This window comes from Dicentrarchus labrax, unplaced genomic scaffold, assembly GCF_905237075.1.
Source record: "Dicentrarchus labrax unplaced genomic scaffold, dlabrax2021, whole genome shotgun sequence".
Classification (NCBI taxonomy): Eukaryota; Metazoa; Chordata; class Actinopteri; family Moronidae; genus Dicentrarchus; species Dicentrarchus labrax.
The window spans coordinates 9,269,303-9,287,994 of NW_026136706.1; the positions used below are offsets into that span (position 1 = coordinate 9,269,303).

At 40.3% G+C, this 18,692-nt stretch overlaps 2 protein-coding genes across 7 annotated transcripts in view; one reads left to right on the forward strand and one right to left on the reverse strand.

The window, feature by feature from the left end:
- Positions 1 to 3,254, reverse strand: part of myo1b (myosin IB) — a 58,927-nt gene extending 55,673 nt beyond the window's left edge. For 3 of the 5 annotated variants that reach the window (XM_051404550.1, XM_051404549.1, XM_051404548.1), the window contains exon 1: positions 2,954 to 3,254. The gene's annotated coding sequence lies outside the window, so the exon portion shown is untranslated. The remainder of the gene's footprint in view (positions 1 to 2,953) is intronic. The other 2 variants (XM_051404553.1, XM_051404551.1) reach the window with 1 other exon arrangement.
- A 473-nt stretch (positions 3,255 to 3,727) lies between these two features.
- LOC127365953 (eIF5-mimic protein 2-A) lies at positions 3,728 to 11,200 on the forward strand. Of its 2 annotated transcripts, none has more exons than XM_051404557.1 (12): positions 3,728 to 4,199; positions 4,914 to 4,987; positions 5,442 to 5,618; positions 5,884 to 5,978; positions 6,072 to 6,137; positions 6,286 to 6,421; positions 8,219 to 8,328; positions 8,538 to 8,708; positions 9,027 to 9,173; positions 9,534 to 9,672; positions 9,924 to 10,046; positions 10,453 to 11,200. In XM_051404557.1, the coding sequence occupies exons 1-12, from the start codon at positions 4,147 to 4,149 to the stop codon at positions 10,482 to 10,484; spliced, it is 1,323 nt and encodes a 440-aa protein (XP_051260517.1). In that variant the 5' UTR covers positions 3,728 to 4,146; the 3' UTR covers positions 10,485 to 11,200. The 2 variants fall into 2 exon arrangements, with proteins under 2 accessions (XP_051260517.1, XP_051260518.1); XM_051404558.1 differs by having other exon boundaries at positions 3,730 to 4,251.
- Positions 11,201 to 18,692: the final 7,492 nt, after the last annotated feature.

Below are 18,692 nucleotides of genomic sequence, written 5' to 3' on the forward strand. Positions count from 1 at the left end.
ATTTTCAGCTTCTTACTATGAGCGGTGGGATCCTACATGATTACAAAATAATCTGCCAAAGTTGGAACCGTTCTGAAAATGTTGCATGAGAGATTTGAGGGTTTTTTTTTTTTGTCTATGCTTCTAACTGATTTAAAGTGGGCGTGACAGTTAACCCTGTACTGTTTTACATAAAAAAAAAAAAAAACTCTGCCCATGGACTTTTGTACAGTTAATATGATCATCTGTTCAATCAACTATCATATAAATACACGCAGAAGAACAAGGTTACAATTTTCACTGTATTATAGTACATGAATTCACTCCAGTATGAAAATGTTCCCCAGACAAGCTCCGCATTACCAGTTTTAGCATCGTCTGCACAACAGGCCGGCAAACACTTGGTCTGGCTTGGTTTCCCATAAGTGAATGGAGAAAGCAGCTGTACTGGACTTAACAAATCAACAGTGAGCCGAATCAGAATGTACAGCATTATTACTCTCGCTCCGTAGGGAGGCAAAGGGCGTAGAGTTTAAGCAGTTAAGTTGAATGGAAATGGGAAAATGTTCTGAGTCAAACAGTTAAGGGGAAAGTTCTTTGTTAGGATGGTGAACTTGAAGACAACGTTTGATTTTTTTTATCCTTTCAACTCCAAAGTAACAAAAAAGAAACTGTATAACTAACAAATGCAAATGAGATCTAGTTTATTGCAAAGTTGATGAGAAACTGAATTGGAAATGCAGCTACATGTTATTCAGGGGACTTTTTTTTATGCTTCCTGGCTTCAGAAAAATCTTCCTGTGAAAAAAAAAAGGAGGCTGCAAAACCAGTCTCTCTTTCGCTGAAGGCTTTTCATGGTTCAATCAGCGGGGCTGCACATGTGGGCCCCTGTCTATCTCTGTTGATGCAGGGCTGACACAAGACGCACGCCTCACTACGCTAAGCTGCACGGGCCAGACAAGTGCAAACACTATTCATCACCATGGCACTGGCTGGGAGACTTTGGCCCTGTATACACAACACATTAGACCCCAGCATCTCATCCGACAGCGTTCATGAAGAGGCTTTTGGCATGTTTTTAAAAAAAAAGCACTGATGCAACTCAAAGCGGGCCAGCCAACAAGCTCACACAGAGGAGAGCTACTAGAGTGGCCAACAGTCCCACACGCTGTCGCCTTCCAAGTCTGAGCTAAATGGTTGTTACTTTTTCCAGGAGTCTATCGAGCAACTCTGAAGGCTTACCACACACACTACCTTTCACAGTCATCTTACATCACTGTTTGTTTGATCAGCGCGGGTAATAAAGTTCCCATCTGGTTTCCCAACTCAGACTTTTCTCTTCTGACTCTGGCCAACAAAGAGGCGGGACATATTTGTGGAAAGCCACAAAGAGAAAGACACTAACCTTTTCTTTTCTTTTCTTTTTTTTGTCTTATCTGATCCTCTGGGGATTTTAAGTTCACAAAATGGAATTAGAAAGTTGAAAAAAACTGCCGGATTCAAAAGTCAAGCCAAGCCTAGAAACAGTCTGGCATCAAAAGGAGCAACACACTAGAAACATCTAGTATCAGTTTGTAACATCGCCCTTTAATTCATGTTTTAAATCAGTTATGGCCCACTTTAGAAGCATTTCTATAGGCTACATATGGAAATGCTCATAGTTTGAAGTAAACTGATTCATGCAAAAGAGTTAAAGTCAAGATGACACATTTGATTTATGCACAAAGTATGCTACATGCATTAAAACCACTTTGATATTTCTAAACTTCACGCACATACAGCTGGAATACAGGTTCAGTGGCAGCAACATTCCTCCATTGGCATAACGATGTAATCTATTTTTACATTCTGTATGTTTTATCTAATGCAACAACAGTGTGTTTTAATGTTGTGGTGTGATGCAGCTTTTCATCCCATAAAGTTACCCTCTCCATGTTTGATGAGTTTCAGGCTGGATCTCTCAAGAGATTCCCAGCAGAGAGAAAGCAGGTCAACTCTGACAAGACGCCACTTTGGGATGTTTCTCAGAGAGGTGAATAGTTGTATTCATGCAGTCCATGCTGAGCAGTAATTTATTCCAGGCGGCAGCATTAAGATCTCCTAAAACCTGGAGGCGTACCGCAGGCTAAACCCACCTTCAGTCAGTTCATCCACTTTCAAAGCTGACGTTGATCTTTTTTCTGTGTCCCATAAAGCCATGGCTTATAGTTTACATCATGCAGGGATATGATTTTAATGAAATAAGAAACTTTGAATGATCCCAAAAGTGAAGGTCAGAGTTTTCTGTTTTCATTTACCCCTTGCACAACTGACTATGACGCCCATTTGACAGAGAGCTTCACATCCACACATTGTTCAGGTTGTGTGATGATACCACCATTCGCCGTTATTGAGCCGGATACTCGCTGCGCAGCGCTATGCCAAACTTTGATAACCAGTTGCCATATCTGAAAAAAAGACTGAACTCTAAATGACTACTGAGAGCTGACACATCTGCTACAGCCCCTCTGCGTCGGGTTCTGCAGCGGTTTCACTGTTGGATTTACAAAGACGGCGCTTATAACCAGCAGATGTAGACAATTAGCGACCATCACTTTTCATCTCACATTAAATGAACCTCTGTTTGGGTTAAGGACAAACAGGAGAAACTAAACTCTCTATCCTATCAGTTGTATCCTCCAACAAAGTACAATTCGTTCACAAAGGGAAAAAAGAAAAGATAAACTAAACTAAACAAAATCCCGACCCCAACCCCCCCTCCTCCTCCTCCTCCTGCTCCTGCACACGGAGAGAGGAGGAATGAATGAGTTGGGAAGCAGACGGTCTGGAGACAATGCAAAGTTAACTTTTGAGAAAAGTTGCATCGAGTGCAAGAGTGTAACACACACACACACACGACCCAAACGACAACAAAGGACTCACAATTGTTACATTTTCATCACCCATCCGAGCAAAAGCAGATGCAAAAACTTGCCTCTTTATCTCTGCAAGAGTGCTCCCTCTCGTCCTAAATCCACTCTACGGACAAAAGTAGGATCCAAGAGGTGATTCTCCAAGGCTGGAGTGGCTCCTGAAGCCCTTCCCCGGCTGTCTTTAGTTCAACTCGTATCTGCTGTGCCGGATGAGGCTGAACGTGGCTCTCATCTGGATCTCAGCACTTTGAATGGAGCTCTGAATGGACTTCAGAGTGCGGGGTCCGCCGGGCGTAGGGAGTGGCTGGAGCGGCGTCTCTGGGCCAGTCCAGCGTCCCCTAATCACCTCCTGCGCGGGGAGGTGGGGCTGTGATGCTTTCAGATGTTGTCGGAAATGTTGCTACTACATGTTTTTGTCCACATGAAGCATGAATCCCCCTTACTGTGATACATACAAAGCTTTGCACAACAGTTTGCCAAGCACAGTTAATTTATAATATTAAACTTTACATACCAAAAAAAACAACAATAAAAATTGTATGCCTAAACCCAACCCTCATAGGCCAAATGGCGGATTTTTTTCCTTATCTACGACGACTTTCTGGAAAAGTAATGAATAAAATACGCATGTGGGATGGATGAATGTACTGATAACTTATGCTACTTATGTGGTTTATTTATTTTTTTGGAATATGTAGGAATTCTAAAAAGATATTTGACCAAACAGGGTTTACAGAAGTTCACGGAGTGAGTACTGAGATTTACGAGGTAACTTGTAACGCAACATTAAAGTTTTCCCTTCAAGCCAGAGACAGATGCAGCAACCACCCGACAGCACAACACCCCCCTCCTGTGTCTTAACGCTAGATAGCAGCGACTAGTTGACCCGTTGTGTAATTATACTAACGCTGGGGCAGTTTGGAGCTTGAACAGAGAGGGGCAGGAAACTGATCCTGATACAGCTTCTTGTTTTTTGTTGTTGAGGGGGTGAAACATTTCTGCTAGCCTATTCGTTTACCCGTTAACTAAAGAATATGACTTCCCACTGTACAGGGGTGTTAAGGTACAATGGTGTTCGTTATTACGCCCTCCTGCTTTATGGGCAGAGACTAAATGCAGTCATTTCACATTAAATAAAACATTCACGGGTAAATATACCACGGTTAATTCCCCTCCGACGTTTTTTCTCCGTTTTCTTACATTTTGTGAACTGTACTCTCCCCCCACACAAATGTAACGACCCACATGGACTCTAATGCGCATGCGCTGTTGCTCCTACAATTTCCTCCTACCTGGAACCTACCGACGGTATTAATACTTTTTATTTCACGTACTGTTTTTGCTCATAAAGAGGATTTCGGTGAGTTGCTGTCGTTGTTTTTGTGTAGTGTAGTGTCTAGCGATGGTGACACATGGAAGCGCATTGTGGCACTGCGTCAGGAAGACAAATGAGGCTGACTGTAGTTATTGATCGGCTAACGTTAGCTAACAGCAACGTCATTAACGTTACCCGGTGACATCAGACACTGTCTGTCTGTCTGTCTGTCTGTCTGTCTGTGTCATTTAACACCTTTAATGTCGCCGCTCATGCACTTGGTCTCACATCTTGTGTTAAAATATTATAAACAAACGTTAGGTAATATAACAGTGAACAGCAGGAGGCACACGTCCAGGACACAGTGTGGTTACTTCTTACTGTAACATTAATATACATTAATATACATTAATATACATTAATGTTAGTATTAGTAATCTGATACTGTGATATTGTGTAAGGCAAAAAAAAACAAAACAAGGTTGACTAACTCCACTGTTGTACCCTTGTTTGTTTCCATTACAATTATCTTTTAATTAATGCCAATTGTAAATATTAGACTGTAGTGCTGCACAATGTCTGCAGTTGTTTAATAAGCGTATATGAGGTGATGGTTGGTTTAATTGTTCTCAGCTGTGTGTAAAGCCTAATAACGCAGTTTTCATCTATTGCTGATAAATCTTTTTTTCTTTGGCTTTGTCTTCCAGACTGTCTTTTATGAGTAATCAAAGGCAGCAAAAGCCTACGCTAACAGGCCAGCGTTTCAAAACACGAAAAAGAGGTGAGAAACTTTGTTGGTAATTTTATTTATTTATTTTTTTTACAATCAAGCAGGTGAAGAACACCTGCTTGATTGTCTTCCATCTGTTCATAGCACTGACCTCTCTATCCAGCAGCTTACTTGCTTGCAGTCACAGACACCGACATATGATTGTAAGGTTTATTCGCTGAAGACCATCCTTGTTTGTTCACTGACGAGATATTTAATACATTTTTAAATGTCACTTTGCATACTAAAGAAAGCTGTGGCCCAAAACTGTTTTAAACTAATTTAATTTAAGCAGTGTTGGGAGTTTTTCACACTGAAGAGTAGGCACACATACATTTCTTGTTGAATAGGACTTACTTAAAATGCCTTATGCAATGCAGAGGATATGTAAATGTTTGTTTGGTCATGACATGTGTTTTTAGAAGAAGAGGGGATAAACTGAAGTAAATACATGTCTTTTCAACAGATGAAAAGGAGAGGTTTGACCCTACCCAGTTTCAGGAAAGCATCATACAAGGTCTGAACCAAACTGGCACTGATTTGGAAGCTGTCGCAAAGTTCCTCGATGCATCTGGTGCCAAGCTTGACTACCGACGCTATGCTGAAACTCTGTTCGACATCCTGGTGGCTGGTGGAATGCTGGGTAAGAGGCGGGGCTCTTCCATATTTGTTTTAGTATTATATTTTTTAAAAAGGCCTTTTTTCAATCATTGGTTTGATGGTAATAAATTCAGTTCATTGTACATCTGAGGACTAGGTGTCATCAGACTAATAATACCCAGGAAAACAACTTCTTCATTCAGTTTGGTGCAACCATAGAGACAAAATCATACAAAGTAAAGCAACTCATTGGAGGTATGATGGTTGTACAAGACTCACAAACTCACAGAAAATGTGTTTCCTTTCAGCCCCAGGGGGTACCCTGTCAGATGAGGTGACCTGCACTGAGTTTTGTCTCTTCAAAGCACAGGAGGACATGGAGACCATGCAGGCATATGCACAGGTGAATACCATTAAATTCCTCAATCCCTCATTTTTCAGTGTTATCACAGTACAAATGATGGAATATATTCCTTTCCTTTCCGTTCCCTTTTAGGTCTTTAACAAGCTCATCAGGCGCTACAAATACTTGGAGAAAGGGTTTGAGGAGGAGATTAAAAAGGTTTGTCGTTTGTTAGAGGCATTTTACAGAATCACATACTACTTTTCCAGGCCTAACTTTTCAATTCATTTCAACTCAAATTTAAAAAGAAATTGGATCGACTCAATTCAGCCTACAGGATTGTGCTTATATGTTTGTTCTTTCGCAGCTGCTGCTGTTTCTCAAGGGCTTCACAGAGTCTGAGCGCAACAAACTGGCCATGCTAACAGGGATTCTGCTGGCCAACGGCAATCTCTCTGCATCCATTCTCAGCAGCCTCTTCAACGAGAACCTTGTCAAAGAAGGTACTTACTTTTCTGTCTTGTAGGCGTGCTTTGTTGTGTTGTTTGTTTTGCCGATAAGGAAGTAGGAGCAGCTGGACTGAGATGAAATTAGATCTGAAGTGGGGGAAGAGTCATTTTGTGCCTTCAAATTAATCTTGAAAAACAATATAAACCATATTTGTTTACCTCTTTAATAGCTGTGATTGTTTTTTTTAACTGTTAAAATAGTATCCTCTCTTGCCCTTTCTCGCATATTGCCTTTCCTTCCCAACATCTGTCTTTTTAAAATGCGTAGCGTATTGTCTTCATGATGATTTCCTAACAATTAATCCCAAAATTAATTCTAAAAAGTGAAATCCTTATTTACTCTATTGTTTAAAAATCTGCCTACATTTTCCCATCCTAACTGTAGCGCAGATTGTGCACATAATGGAGCAATCAAACAGTACTGATCAAAAAGTATCAAATCTGAATCTGAAGTCATCATACCAAAAATGTTAATTAAGAAAATCGAATTGTTCCTGCACTGCATAAACATGACTAAAATTCTTCCATATGAGTGGATAAACGTGTGTGTGTTTAATGACACCACTTGCAGACTCATTTAGCCATGTTGTACATTTAGGTGTTTTGTTTGTTTTGTTCTTGTTAATTAATACCTCAAAATCAGTAAGTGCCTGCATTACGCTATTATTTCAGATTACATAAATTTAGCAAGCATTAACCTTTTGCATTTCCAATGACAAGAAATCTCCATAAACCATTGTAGCTGGTGTCAGTTGGCAGTAACAAATGATGCAACTTGTAACTGGGCAGACACACAAACTGACAGGCCAAGCTTCCCTCCAAGGACTGATGCCAACAAAGGGCAACTGATAAAGCTATCATACGATATGATTTTGACATTTAGAGAATTTTAAAAAGATATATCAATCTGCCGTCCAATGTCATTTTTTAGATTTGATACATTGCTCAAACGTGTTTGATAAGGATTCCTTAAACTGGAGAACCAATCATTTCTATCGATATAGATAGGGTTTGGAGATGGATTTATAGGTAAAGCTATGTACGGAGTGGAACATTTTGCAACTTGGAAGAATAAAGTTGACAGATTATGTAACAGGCAATGCTTCTAGACTTATTCAGACATATCTTCTGCTCTTGTCTACTGCAGCTTTGACTGACATGTGCTGACACCAATATATCTGCAATAAGCTTACATGCTTTGCCTAACATCACTTCAAGACAAAAGTTGCACTTGTACCCACCAAGAAGAATTCATCCAACAGCAGATATACACGTACATTTTTACACCAAAAAAGAACCTGAAAATCCAGCATTATGCATAAACAGTAAACTAGTCTTATCACTTGTGTCAGTACCTTTAAAGGCCTCATCACTTGAGTGTTAATTGATAATCTCTGAAAAAAGATTGAGATGGTAATTTGAGCAAGTTTTGCTTTGATTTGGAAGCCATATATCTTCTTGCTTGTCAAAAACTGAATGATAGATAGCTTTAGCCCAATAGCACCCAACGACCCTTAAACCCTTATGATTGATAGAAGTTGTCTATTTCACATCTGCAAACAGTATTACTGAAATGATGTTCACTGAAATCTGTTTCTTGTTTAGGTATACGTGCATATTTTATACATCTATGGTCCAAATTATTTTTTTGTTGTTTTTCTTAAGCATTGTTCAAGTTAAAACCTGTCTTATAACATCCTGTGGAGGTGTTTACCAGTGTATTACTCAGGCCTAGCTTTATCCTGGCAGGTCTGTTAGCAGCAGCTGACACATCTTTATCCATTTGTTCAGGTGTTTCAGCGTGCTTTGCAGTAAAACTCTTCAAATCCTGGCTTTCTGAAAAGGACATTAGCTCGGTTGCTGCCAGTCTCCGAAAGGTTGGCATGGACAACAGGCTCATGGTGAGAATAACAACTCAAGTATAACATCTTTATGACACCAAGATGCGGTCAGGGTCAATAGTCTTTGCACTCCATAAAATGCACAATAAAATAAGACTTATAATCAGCATGCATTTAGTTCCAAGCTATAGTGGCATCCACTATTCAATTAAGAAGGCTTGTCTGACCGAACAATGTCTGCCTCAATATTTGACTGTGCACTCTTTCAGGAACTGTTCCCTGCCAACAAGCGCAGTTGTGAGCACTTCTCAAAGTACTTCACAGACGCCGGGCTCAAGGAGCTTTCGGACTTTGCCAGGAACCAGCAGTCCATAGGTGCTCGAAAGGAGCTGCAGAAAGAACTTCAGGAGCAGATTTCACGTGGGGACCCCCTTAAAGATGTAAGCCTTCTTCATTGTCTGTGCCCCCTTTTTGTGTTTCACACTTTTGAGGGTAGCCCTTAAGATTGCTTTCTTCATAACTTCTGCCCCCTTTTTGTCTTGAGGAGTGTCGGAGAACAGGATGCAGTGAAACAATAACATGTTGCTTAAATCTACTCAACCTGAACATAATTCTCTGCTCCTGCAAGCCTCTATATCCTGCCAGTGTACCTGAGACTTCAGCCGGATTTGATAAGTAATAAGCCTCAGCATATGCTGGCCATGGTTTGCCTGCTTTGCCAATAACGGGTTTTCCATCTCTGGGCTTGGGTCTTACAGATCATCGCCTACATCCGAGAGGAAATCAAGAAGAACAACATCTCCGAGCAGACGATGATTTGGCTCATTTGGTCCAGTGTAATGAGCTCCGTGGAGTGGAACAAGAAGGAGGAGCTGGTCACAGAACAAGCCATCAAACTTTTAAAGGTGAAACTTCTGTTATTATGGCTCTGCTTTTCCTCGACCCTGTGGCAGTCGGGACAATGCGATCGGAAAACGAGAGATCTAAAGAAACTTATGGATGTCACTCTTAAATTGTGCCTTGAAGATGTTTCAAAATCCAGGCTGCTGTTGGCTTTGAACTTAGCAATGAAAATAATTGATTTACTTACCCAAAGCCATTGAAAGTGGAAGCAATATAAGAAATCAGAAAAACATCCTGGATGTTTTTTTGTCCTCTGTGAGGTCAGAGAAACCTCGACCTCCAGTCCTTGTGTGAATCTTAACCATATCTTTTCTCTAGCTCTACTCTACTCTAACATTTAATTTCCCCTGTTTTACACTCAGCAATACAGCCCACTGTTGAAGGCTTTTACTTCCCAGGGCCTCTCTGAACTTACTCTCCTGCTCAAGATCCAGGAGTACTGTTACGACAACATTCACTTCATGAAGGCCTTCCAGAAAATTGTTGTTCTGCTCTACAAAGGTATTTGTGTCCCTGGACTCCCTTTCCCCTCCTCACATTTGTGGAGGAAAAAAATGCCATTTTATAGTGGGAAGCTATGTGTGAATGATGCCAGATGGCCAGAAATTATAGCCAAAAGTTTGTCTTGATTGATGTTGCCAACCTGCCTAGCGACATCTGTTTTTTTCAAGCACCTGCAGGCGCATTTGTGCTGTTGGCATCGTGTTGAATAGAACTTTTATTTATTTATTTTCTTGTTATTTCTTTCAAAGCGGATGTCTTGAGCGAGGAGGCAATTCTGAAGTGGTACAACGAAGCCCACCTTGCCAAAGGAAAGAGTCTTTTCATTGAGCAGATGAAGAAGTTTGTTGAGTGGCTCAAGAACGCAGAGGAAGGTGAGCACCTCACAGTCTCCCTTGGTTCTGTCTTAGTTTGTGATCCTGGTTCTACCTCCCACAGCCATAGGTTGCCAAAACGTATGGCATGGGGGATCTCATTTGTGCTGAGCAACTGTATTGGGCTACTTTTTTCTGTCCCACTTTTGACATTGGTGGTGATGCATGTAGAGCTGGGCGATCCATTGATTGGTTTTATATTTTAAAAATCGAGATTTAAGCTACAAATGATAATGTGGGGAAATACAGCTGCTAAGGACTAAGTAAAAGAAGCCCCAATCAACTCATACACGCACAACGTAAAATCAGTCATTCGGTGTGTTTTATTTTTTGGGTCATTTCATCCAGCCCTAGATGCATCAATATTTGAGCACAGTGTTTACAGATGTTTACTTTTTTTTCCCAGAGTCCGAGTCTGAAGAAGAGGAGGCAGACTGAAGACCTCTAGCTATAACTAGCATGTTGATTTGTATTTTTACATTAACATAGCGCCAGATGCAGTAGAAGGATTTGTTAAAGAAGTCTGTCTATATTTCTTTTTTTTTTTTTTTCCCCTTTTCTATTCTATTACCTCCTGGTATCTAGTTCAACTGTAATGTAAGGGCTTAAATATTGCTTTTATTTTCAACATGTTTTCTGTCGGAATCAATACTTGTACTCTTCTTTATACTCCTTCGGGAGCCGGTCACAGTGCCACATTTAGCTAAATAGATTGGAAACCCCTTTCATTAACAAAGAGGGACTTTTTTTTTTATTTTTGGATAGATGGTTCCCTTTAAAATAGCCAGTTTGGAGGCATATTTCACAGCTATTGTATTTAGTCATGGAACTCTTATTTGCCAGAGGTCCATCTGTGTAGCCATGATATCTTGGTCCCCTGAAAGGCAAACTGTTTTTGTAACCTCATTTCACATTAATGCCAATTATGTGACATATTTTTTTTTTAATTTTTTGCCAGTTTTCAGATTCTGTCTCCATTATTGGTGGCAGAGATGTGCCATTTAAAACAGCAGTGATGATTGTTGCAAAGCCCCATAACATGAACATTCATTGTTTTATATTCTTATGTAACAGAACCATGCCAACCAAGTTTTTTTTTTTTTTTTTCCTTTACAGTTTGACTTTTTAAAATAAATGGAAATTAATGGTTTTCATTACTGCTGTCTTTACTGTTACGTATGGTCACATCAAATAACTATTATAGTGTGAACATATTAAGGGGAAATATTATACAGTCATATACACAGGCAATCATATGGAAAGGTTCTCGTAGAAATTCAGCTAAATCTGTTGTGTCACAGATCAACCTTTTGTTCCCTTTAAATTTTCCATTGGTTGATCTCCTCTAGCCTCACCTAATCAAGTAATCAAGAAAGGCAGCCTAGCATGCGTGACCTGAGGTGCAAACAACCAACTCACTCACCTCACTTCTATCCCACTTTAAATGGTAATTATGGCTCAGTCAAGCATGCAAAAATGAGAGTGATATGGTGATTCAAGATGTTATGAAAAACGGAGGTCCATGCACATTCATTACGACAAGTCATTTTACAAAGTCTAAAAAAATGGGCCGCTCATTTAAATGCTATGCCGCAAAAAAAAAGACATTTTGAGTGCATATTTAACCTCATGCCTAGCCGGTGATGTTCAAGTGTCAGAAAACTTGGTTTTCGATTTCCTCAACCAATATTTCTATATTTGATACTTTTTACATTGGTAGGCCTGGGCTTCAAAGCAAGACCATTATCTCTACCCTGTGTAAAGGATCCATTCATGCATGCTTGAGCATTTTTGCATATCTTCCAGAGAAAAACTTCACTTCAGCTGCAGCTATTATACAGTTATTATGCAGTTACCAAGGTCTTGAGTGCAGTGGAGTGGTTATGGTTAGAAGTACAATACGCACGTTAAAAAGAAACTGAATGACTGAAAAAGAATTACACAGGGGTTAAATTTTCTCAAGTGTATTTTTTCTATAAAGACCCTTAGACACATTTGATGAGGAATACAGTCCAAGTCAGCATGCAATTTACAAATAGACTGTACAATACAGCAGAACACAAAGAACATTATTGATTGATAATCAGTTTCACTCAGTACCAACAGATGGCAGTAAGTCCTTAAGAGATTCTTCCTTCTCCTATTAAACCCCTACACAGTTTAAGAGTCAAGCTCAAATAGAAAGTGCCATTTTGAAGAAACCAGACTAGAAAGTATTAGACACAGGCAGAACTACAAAGTATCCGACGAGTATTTTCTCAGCCTCTCTGTCCCAGGAGGATTTGTTTGCCTTTTGGTTTTATTTAGTCGCTCTAAAGAACATGAAACAATTTGGGAGAGTGACATGCCGGCAGGGGGAAACAGGGCTGCTTTTGAGATTTGTGTGTGGCAGAATGTGCACATTTGCGTGCGTGCAGCACAGAATGGCAATGATGCCGCACCAACCTACTCCTTCCTGTGCAAAGCACTGAGCAGTACCATCTTGGTGGGACTGTTATCTGCTTGTTACCAGCGCTGCCTCACTTCACACCACACACAGAGAGCTCCTCCCTGTGTGTTATTTTGTACAGGCACTGAGCATAGCTGCATATTGAAGAAGGCTCTGGTATAATGAGCTGTACACACTGTGCCCTGACACATCTGTTTGTTTTTTCATTCGCCATTTTTTAAGCAATTGCATAAGCTGCTGGGAATACAGTAGACTGTACCTGGTTTCGCAAGTGAATCTCAAGGCATGTCAAGGAGTGAAAATTGGTGGTGCTACACATACTGTACAAGACATAAACCTAAACATAGATGTAAACTTTGTCTCTCAGTGACAGGGAGGCCATGGTGGCTGCATTCCCTTATTGACTTTTTATACATGGCTTTATCTCATCATCCTGCAGCCACGACAAAAAAAGGTTGGGATTGGATTTTTATTTTTGTAATTTTGAAATCTATTTTTTCTTTTCAATGACATTAAATAATGTGTCAGAGAGGAAAAAACAGAACACTGACTTAATTTATTTTTGGAAAATTCTGTCTCAGTTAGAGTTCCCACTTGAACTGAACAGACCAGCACAATGTGCCAGGGAATGCCAGGGGAGTTGAGGAGAGCAATTATTCTGGATTTCACACTGCGGCTTTGGTCAGTAAACATGACTCAGACTGCAATGCAGAACTCATCTGAATAATGTCAGAAAACAGAGGGAGACAGGGCAACATTCTTTTGAATGAGAAGAGCGACTTGAGATGATTTTTAGTTTTTAACAAAAAAATACTACCCCCCATCCAACCCATCCACTGCACCGTGATTTGCTGAGCACAACAGATGCACTGTTTTTGTTTTGGGCAAATTGCAAGTGATATCTGTTTGCTTTGCATTTCAAGAAGCTTTGTGTCGCAGGGTAGTTTTTAATGCTCTGCTGCTTTTGTATGTGTGGAAGACCACTCTAATGCTGGGCTTAGCACCCAGGTGAAATATGGAAATGAGGATCAACATGTTGACTCACTAAATGCTGCCAATTTGTCCCTGGATCAACTCTTGCCAAACATCCTAAAGCAGTGCATCCTCCCGACCTCAATGAAGTCATATTATGGACAACTGAGCACCTCTGTGGCAGGAAATAGCCGCTAAGCTCTTAAAACCAAGAGGGCTGAAGAGTTTTTTGGTTTATAGGCGGTCAGCCGCTGTTGTCTGTCAGATGTCCCCACTCAGCTCGTGCTGGTCTCTGTCCCTGGAATTAACACTGCCATCCTCACCAGCTTCGTCTCCTTGAGGCAGGCAGCACATAGCTGCCTTTTAATGTTGTGAAACCATTATACTCAAGGTTATTCATCATGTACAATACTCCTGTTTTAGAGGCAGCTTAATTAAAGATGACAACTATTAGGTATGAACCTTTTAGACCAAGGTTGTTGCCTGACTGAAAGTGCTGTCCAGTCTTTGGGCTTTGTCTGTATACCTTAAACTATCCTCTCCTTATTTATCTTGGATTTAATGTGTCATGATTTTAACTTGTAAAATAATTTGTAAAATTTTGGTAATAATAATTGCCATACAATGCCAAGTAACTATATAATGTACAGGTAGGATAATGACAAATGTACATGGAAATTGTAATGCAAATTTGTTACTAATAGTATGTAGGGCTTGCAGATAAATAATGTTTAGTTGTTAAGACCCAGTAGTTAACTTGGCAGACAGTGCTGACAGGATAATTTATAGACCAACCTTTCCATAGAGTGTGAGTTAGAATCACATTATTTATGTCAAACTGGATGGAGCCAAGACAAGGCCCCACCTTTTTAACAACAGATTTATTGTAGGTAATGAAGCCATAGGGCTAGACATACAGGTGCAACTGTGAGGGTAGGTCTTAATACACTGCAAAGGCTACTTCTTTCTATTTCAACCACCTGAATACCTCCAGTGAGATACTGCTTTTATATTTGTATTTCACTTTTTTGTCTCAAAAACACTCAAGTGGTCCCAGTACTTTCAGACAAATAAAAGCAGTTGCATTTTTTATGAGATTGCACAATGTTTCTTTTAATAGAGTATTAATAGGAAATCAACAGGAAGCTGGAAGATTATTTCAAATGACCCAGCTGCTATTGTACTCCCCCAAGAGCTCGTGCACATGCTATTTAATAACTATGGTGTAAAGGCAGAGTTGTAGCAACAACAGGGCTTGGCTATCCTTTTAAAATATCAAATAAGACAGCTAAACAAACAGTAGTCATTAAGGTGAGCACTCTCCAAAATTGGGTGAAAGGAGTTATAATTGAATAGGTGAAACGTGCAAGTTGTGCTGAGAGGGTTCACTGATGGTCACCACCGCCTCATATAAAAGCATCTTCACTCCCTGAAAGCCTCTCCGCCAGCTTATGCGGACCACACAGAGTGTGTGTAATGGCCTGGCTGTGAGAGTCCGGGGATTTAGCAGCTAGACTTGAGTCAACACTGAGGCTCATCACAAACATCATTACTTTCTCTTGGCTTGTCCTTTTCCCTCTTCAGTGGCCGAGGTCTGATAGCTGTGTACAAACGACAGGGAGCAAAGGGATGGATGGCCTAGTTTGATAAAGAATTATCAACTCAAGGGCTGCCAGTTACTGGGAATGCGCTCATCCATAGCTCCAGATCGAAAGAAATAAGCTCCTGTGGCATCTTGAAGACGTTACCATCTGACCTGCTGCTTCTCACGTTGCATATTTCAAGGGTTTTCACTCATTACTCATACACGTAATCAGTGTCATCAGGGCTTAACAGGCCACTGATGAAGGTACAGTCGCTGCATTCAGTTAGAGATGTGCAAGAAGTGAAAAGGAGGGGTGGCCACTTTGACAGAGCCCTCATGGGAACATCAAAGCTACATCACAACACTTTGGCTGTGACAAACTGCACTGATAACTTGCAAATGGAATGAAAGTTTGCATCTCCAGAATGTTTTTAACGAGTCTCCCTGGAGTGCGGCATAATGACTGTGGAACTCTGGAATGGAGAGAGAGAGTGAAAGTGTTCGGTCTGCATGCAGCTCCCTGCTTTCTTTTGCCCGTTTATGCACCAGCGGCTCTAGGGACTCAGACAGGCTGTGAAAAGACATGAAAAAGCCTCTACAAAACTGTTTGTTTTTGTAAGGAATGGAAGAGTAGGGAGGAGGAATCCACTTAATATTAATATCCAGTTGCATAGCAAATATTCAATAAAACCCACCCATAATAAACAACACTGAAATGTAAAATGTAAAACCTCACCAAGGACAGATTAGATAAGCAACAGGAAAAGCTTTTTGCACAATTTTATTGTTGACGTGTATATGTGTGTGCAATAAGCAACTAAACAGCTAACTGGCACTAAATTCTACACACTGGTCCTTTAAAGTTTTCAGGCTGGGTAATGAACTGTATAATACATAGATGAAGGGTAATGCCTTTTGACACTTCAACCCCACAAAAAAATACATAGATACAACTAGCTGTAACTCTCATGATGTTTTGCTTTAGCCATCTGGTTGACACTCCCTCAGTATCAACCAGACACTGACAGTAAGTGCGACGGTGACCCACAGATTGCCAAATGAGAGTGCAGTTATTGCAGTTTGGTTTGGTTTTTAGCTCCATTTCGTAGTAATTTCACATAAATTCTTTCTTTTTCCGACACTAATTGATAAGTTATTTTAGCTTACAGGCATAATCACAGAGAGAAGTACGGTGGCCGACAAGGGCAAACGCGCCGTAAACGTCAAAACGCTGCAAACACGGGAATGATGCAAAACCAAAAATACACAAACACATAAAAACAAATGCAACAGAAAAATGCTGCAATCACAGAAATGAAGCAGAAGCAAAAACTTACAAACAAATATTTAATAATATTATAATTATATTATAATATTATTAATATTATTATCTTCTATAATATTATAAAAGATTGCTTTGCGGCAGTGATATGAACATGGGAAGCCCCGATACGTACGTACCTGATAAATCTTTATGGCAATGTGACATTACATAACTTCTCTTTAGTTGAGCAGGGCGAGTAGAGGCAATGTAACTTATACAACAACATTAGCAACATTTAATTTGTTACAGCCAAAAAAATCCAAATCAAAGTCATTGTTAGAACAAGGTACAGCATATTGTCCAGTACCCAAATGCAAGTAGGCCTAAATGTACTTGTAATTGGTCTGACAAAAAGTGCTGTCGGTGCATCCTGAACATTAACATTACTGTGACTTTATATCAGCTAATGCAGACAGCTAGATCAGTTTCTTTATTTGTATTCTAGTCTAGTTAGCTAGACTCTTCAAAAAAATCTGAATTATATACAAGGTCTGCCTAGTGATGGTGTCTCCAAAGATTTATTTGTAGAAACCTGAGTAAATAAGTAAACATGTGATCTGAAATCACAGCTCACAGATGACTTAACCAATGACGACTAAACAATAGCAACTGGATTTGTCTTGAACATCCACAAGGCTTGATCAGCTCCACTGAAAGTAGGAATTATCCAGCATTTAAACCTCTGTGTCAGTCACACCCTTATGTAAGTGTTGCTTGAGCTATGTGAGAGTATGAATTGCTGTGAAATTCTAGGGCAAAGTTATTATTACAAAGCTTTAAAATCGGAGAGGTGAAGTCACAGTCTTCCCCGTCTACTGAGAGATGCTTGTCACAGCCTGACAGTAATGGATTCCTTCACACCTCTTTTAAACCATCCTTCTTCTGCACCCAAGTTTAAAGATGGCTTCCATAATGCTTTTTAATTGTAAATAAATGTATATAGTTTACAAAGCGCATGTGCAGTTAAGGTTTAAAGTTGAATTTAGGTTGAACGGTTTAGGTTTAAACTGCAACCAAAAAATATTCCCCTCTTCAAAGTGAATTGGGCCTGGTTGACATTGCACATTTTTACACAACATATTATATGAAGGAACATACTCAATTTACTTAATAATATTACAAAGGAAGGAAAGAAAGAAAAAAAAAGACTTGTGTCAACAAGCAGACAGGAAGCTATGCATATAGCTACTGTACACGAATCAATGAGTGTAATTAAAAAGTAACAGAAAATAGTCTGTGTGGTATATTATTTTGCACTGTCAATGTTGCTACCTGGAGTTCTGTGATTGAGTACTGATGCCTGTTGTTGTTTGGGATGTTGAAGCTCAAGTAAAGACGTACTCGTACCGTAGCCTTGCCTCTGTGTATATTGTTGAATACCTTACTAGCCTAACCCACAAACAGTAGTACTAAAGAAGTATACATTACATAAAGTTACAACATGGTCTCAGAAGTTGCCGTTACGGAGTGAGCCGAGGACGGTACGGTGAGTAAGCTGACTGAAGATTAGTCGATAGCGAACAGGTGGCGCGAACATGGAGCAGTTCAAACCCCCATCGCCGCTGATACTCACAGACAATATAGCTGAAAACTGGCGCAGGTGGGAACAACGGTTTCGGCTGTATAGGATCGCTTCAGGTGCGTTGGACACAGAAGAGACGGTCAAAGTAGCCATTCTCCTTCACACTGTTGGCGAGGAGGCACTAGACGTGTACAACACACTCACAATTACCCCAGCCGGAGCCAACGCAATGATGGAGGAAGTTCTTAAAGCATTGAAGGACTACTGCAGCCCGCAAAAGAACGTCGTTTTCGACGTCATCAATTTTGGTCACACACGATGTCAGCGGGAATATCGGTGGACAGATTCATCACGGAGCTACGTCAGAAGAGCAAAGACTGTCGAAATGAAGATGACATGATTAGGGATAAATTAGTGTTCAGCATAAACGACACTCGTCTAAAATAGAGACTGCTACGTGATAATGAGCTAACTCTGCGTAAGGCCATAGACATATATGTAGATCTGCAGAGCTCGCCAAAACACAAATACAGGCGATGCAGACGTCACCTGTCGTCCACGAAACCTCAGTGGATGCATTAAGGAAAGCAACAGGGCAAACACGAACGGGTAGCAGGAACAAAAGCAAAACAAGCAGCAAGAAGCAAGCAACAATTGCCTGCCATAAGTGTGGCAACGAGCACGGGCCTCGCCAATGCCCAGCTTATGGAGCAGTGTGTCACAAATGTGGAAAAAACAACCATTTCTCAAAGGTATGTAGAGCAGGCACTGAAAAAAGCAGCAGCTATATGACA

Excerpts from the sequence above, each read along its gene's own strand:
- LOC127365953 (XM_051404557.1), top strand. The coding sequence starts at position 4,147 with ATGCGCATGCGCTGTTGCTCCTACAATTTCCTCCTACCTGGAACCTAC. Across the intron at positions 8,329-8,537 it reads GCATGGACAACAGGCTCATG|GAACTGTTCCCTGCCAACAA; the intron begins GTGAGAATAACA and ends GCACTCTTTCAG. Across the intron at positions 8,709-9,026 it reads GTGGGGACCCCCTTAAAGAT|ATCATCGCCTACATCCGAGA; the intron begins GTAAGCCTTCTT and ends TGGGTCTTACAG.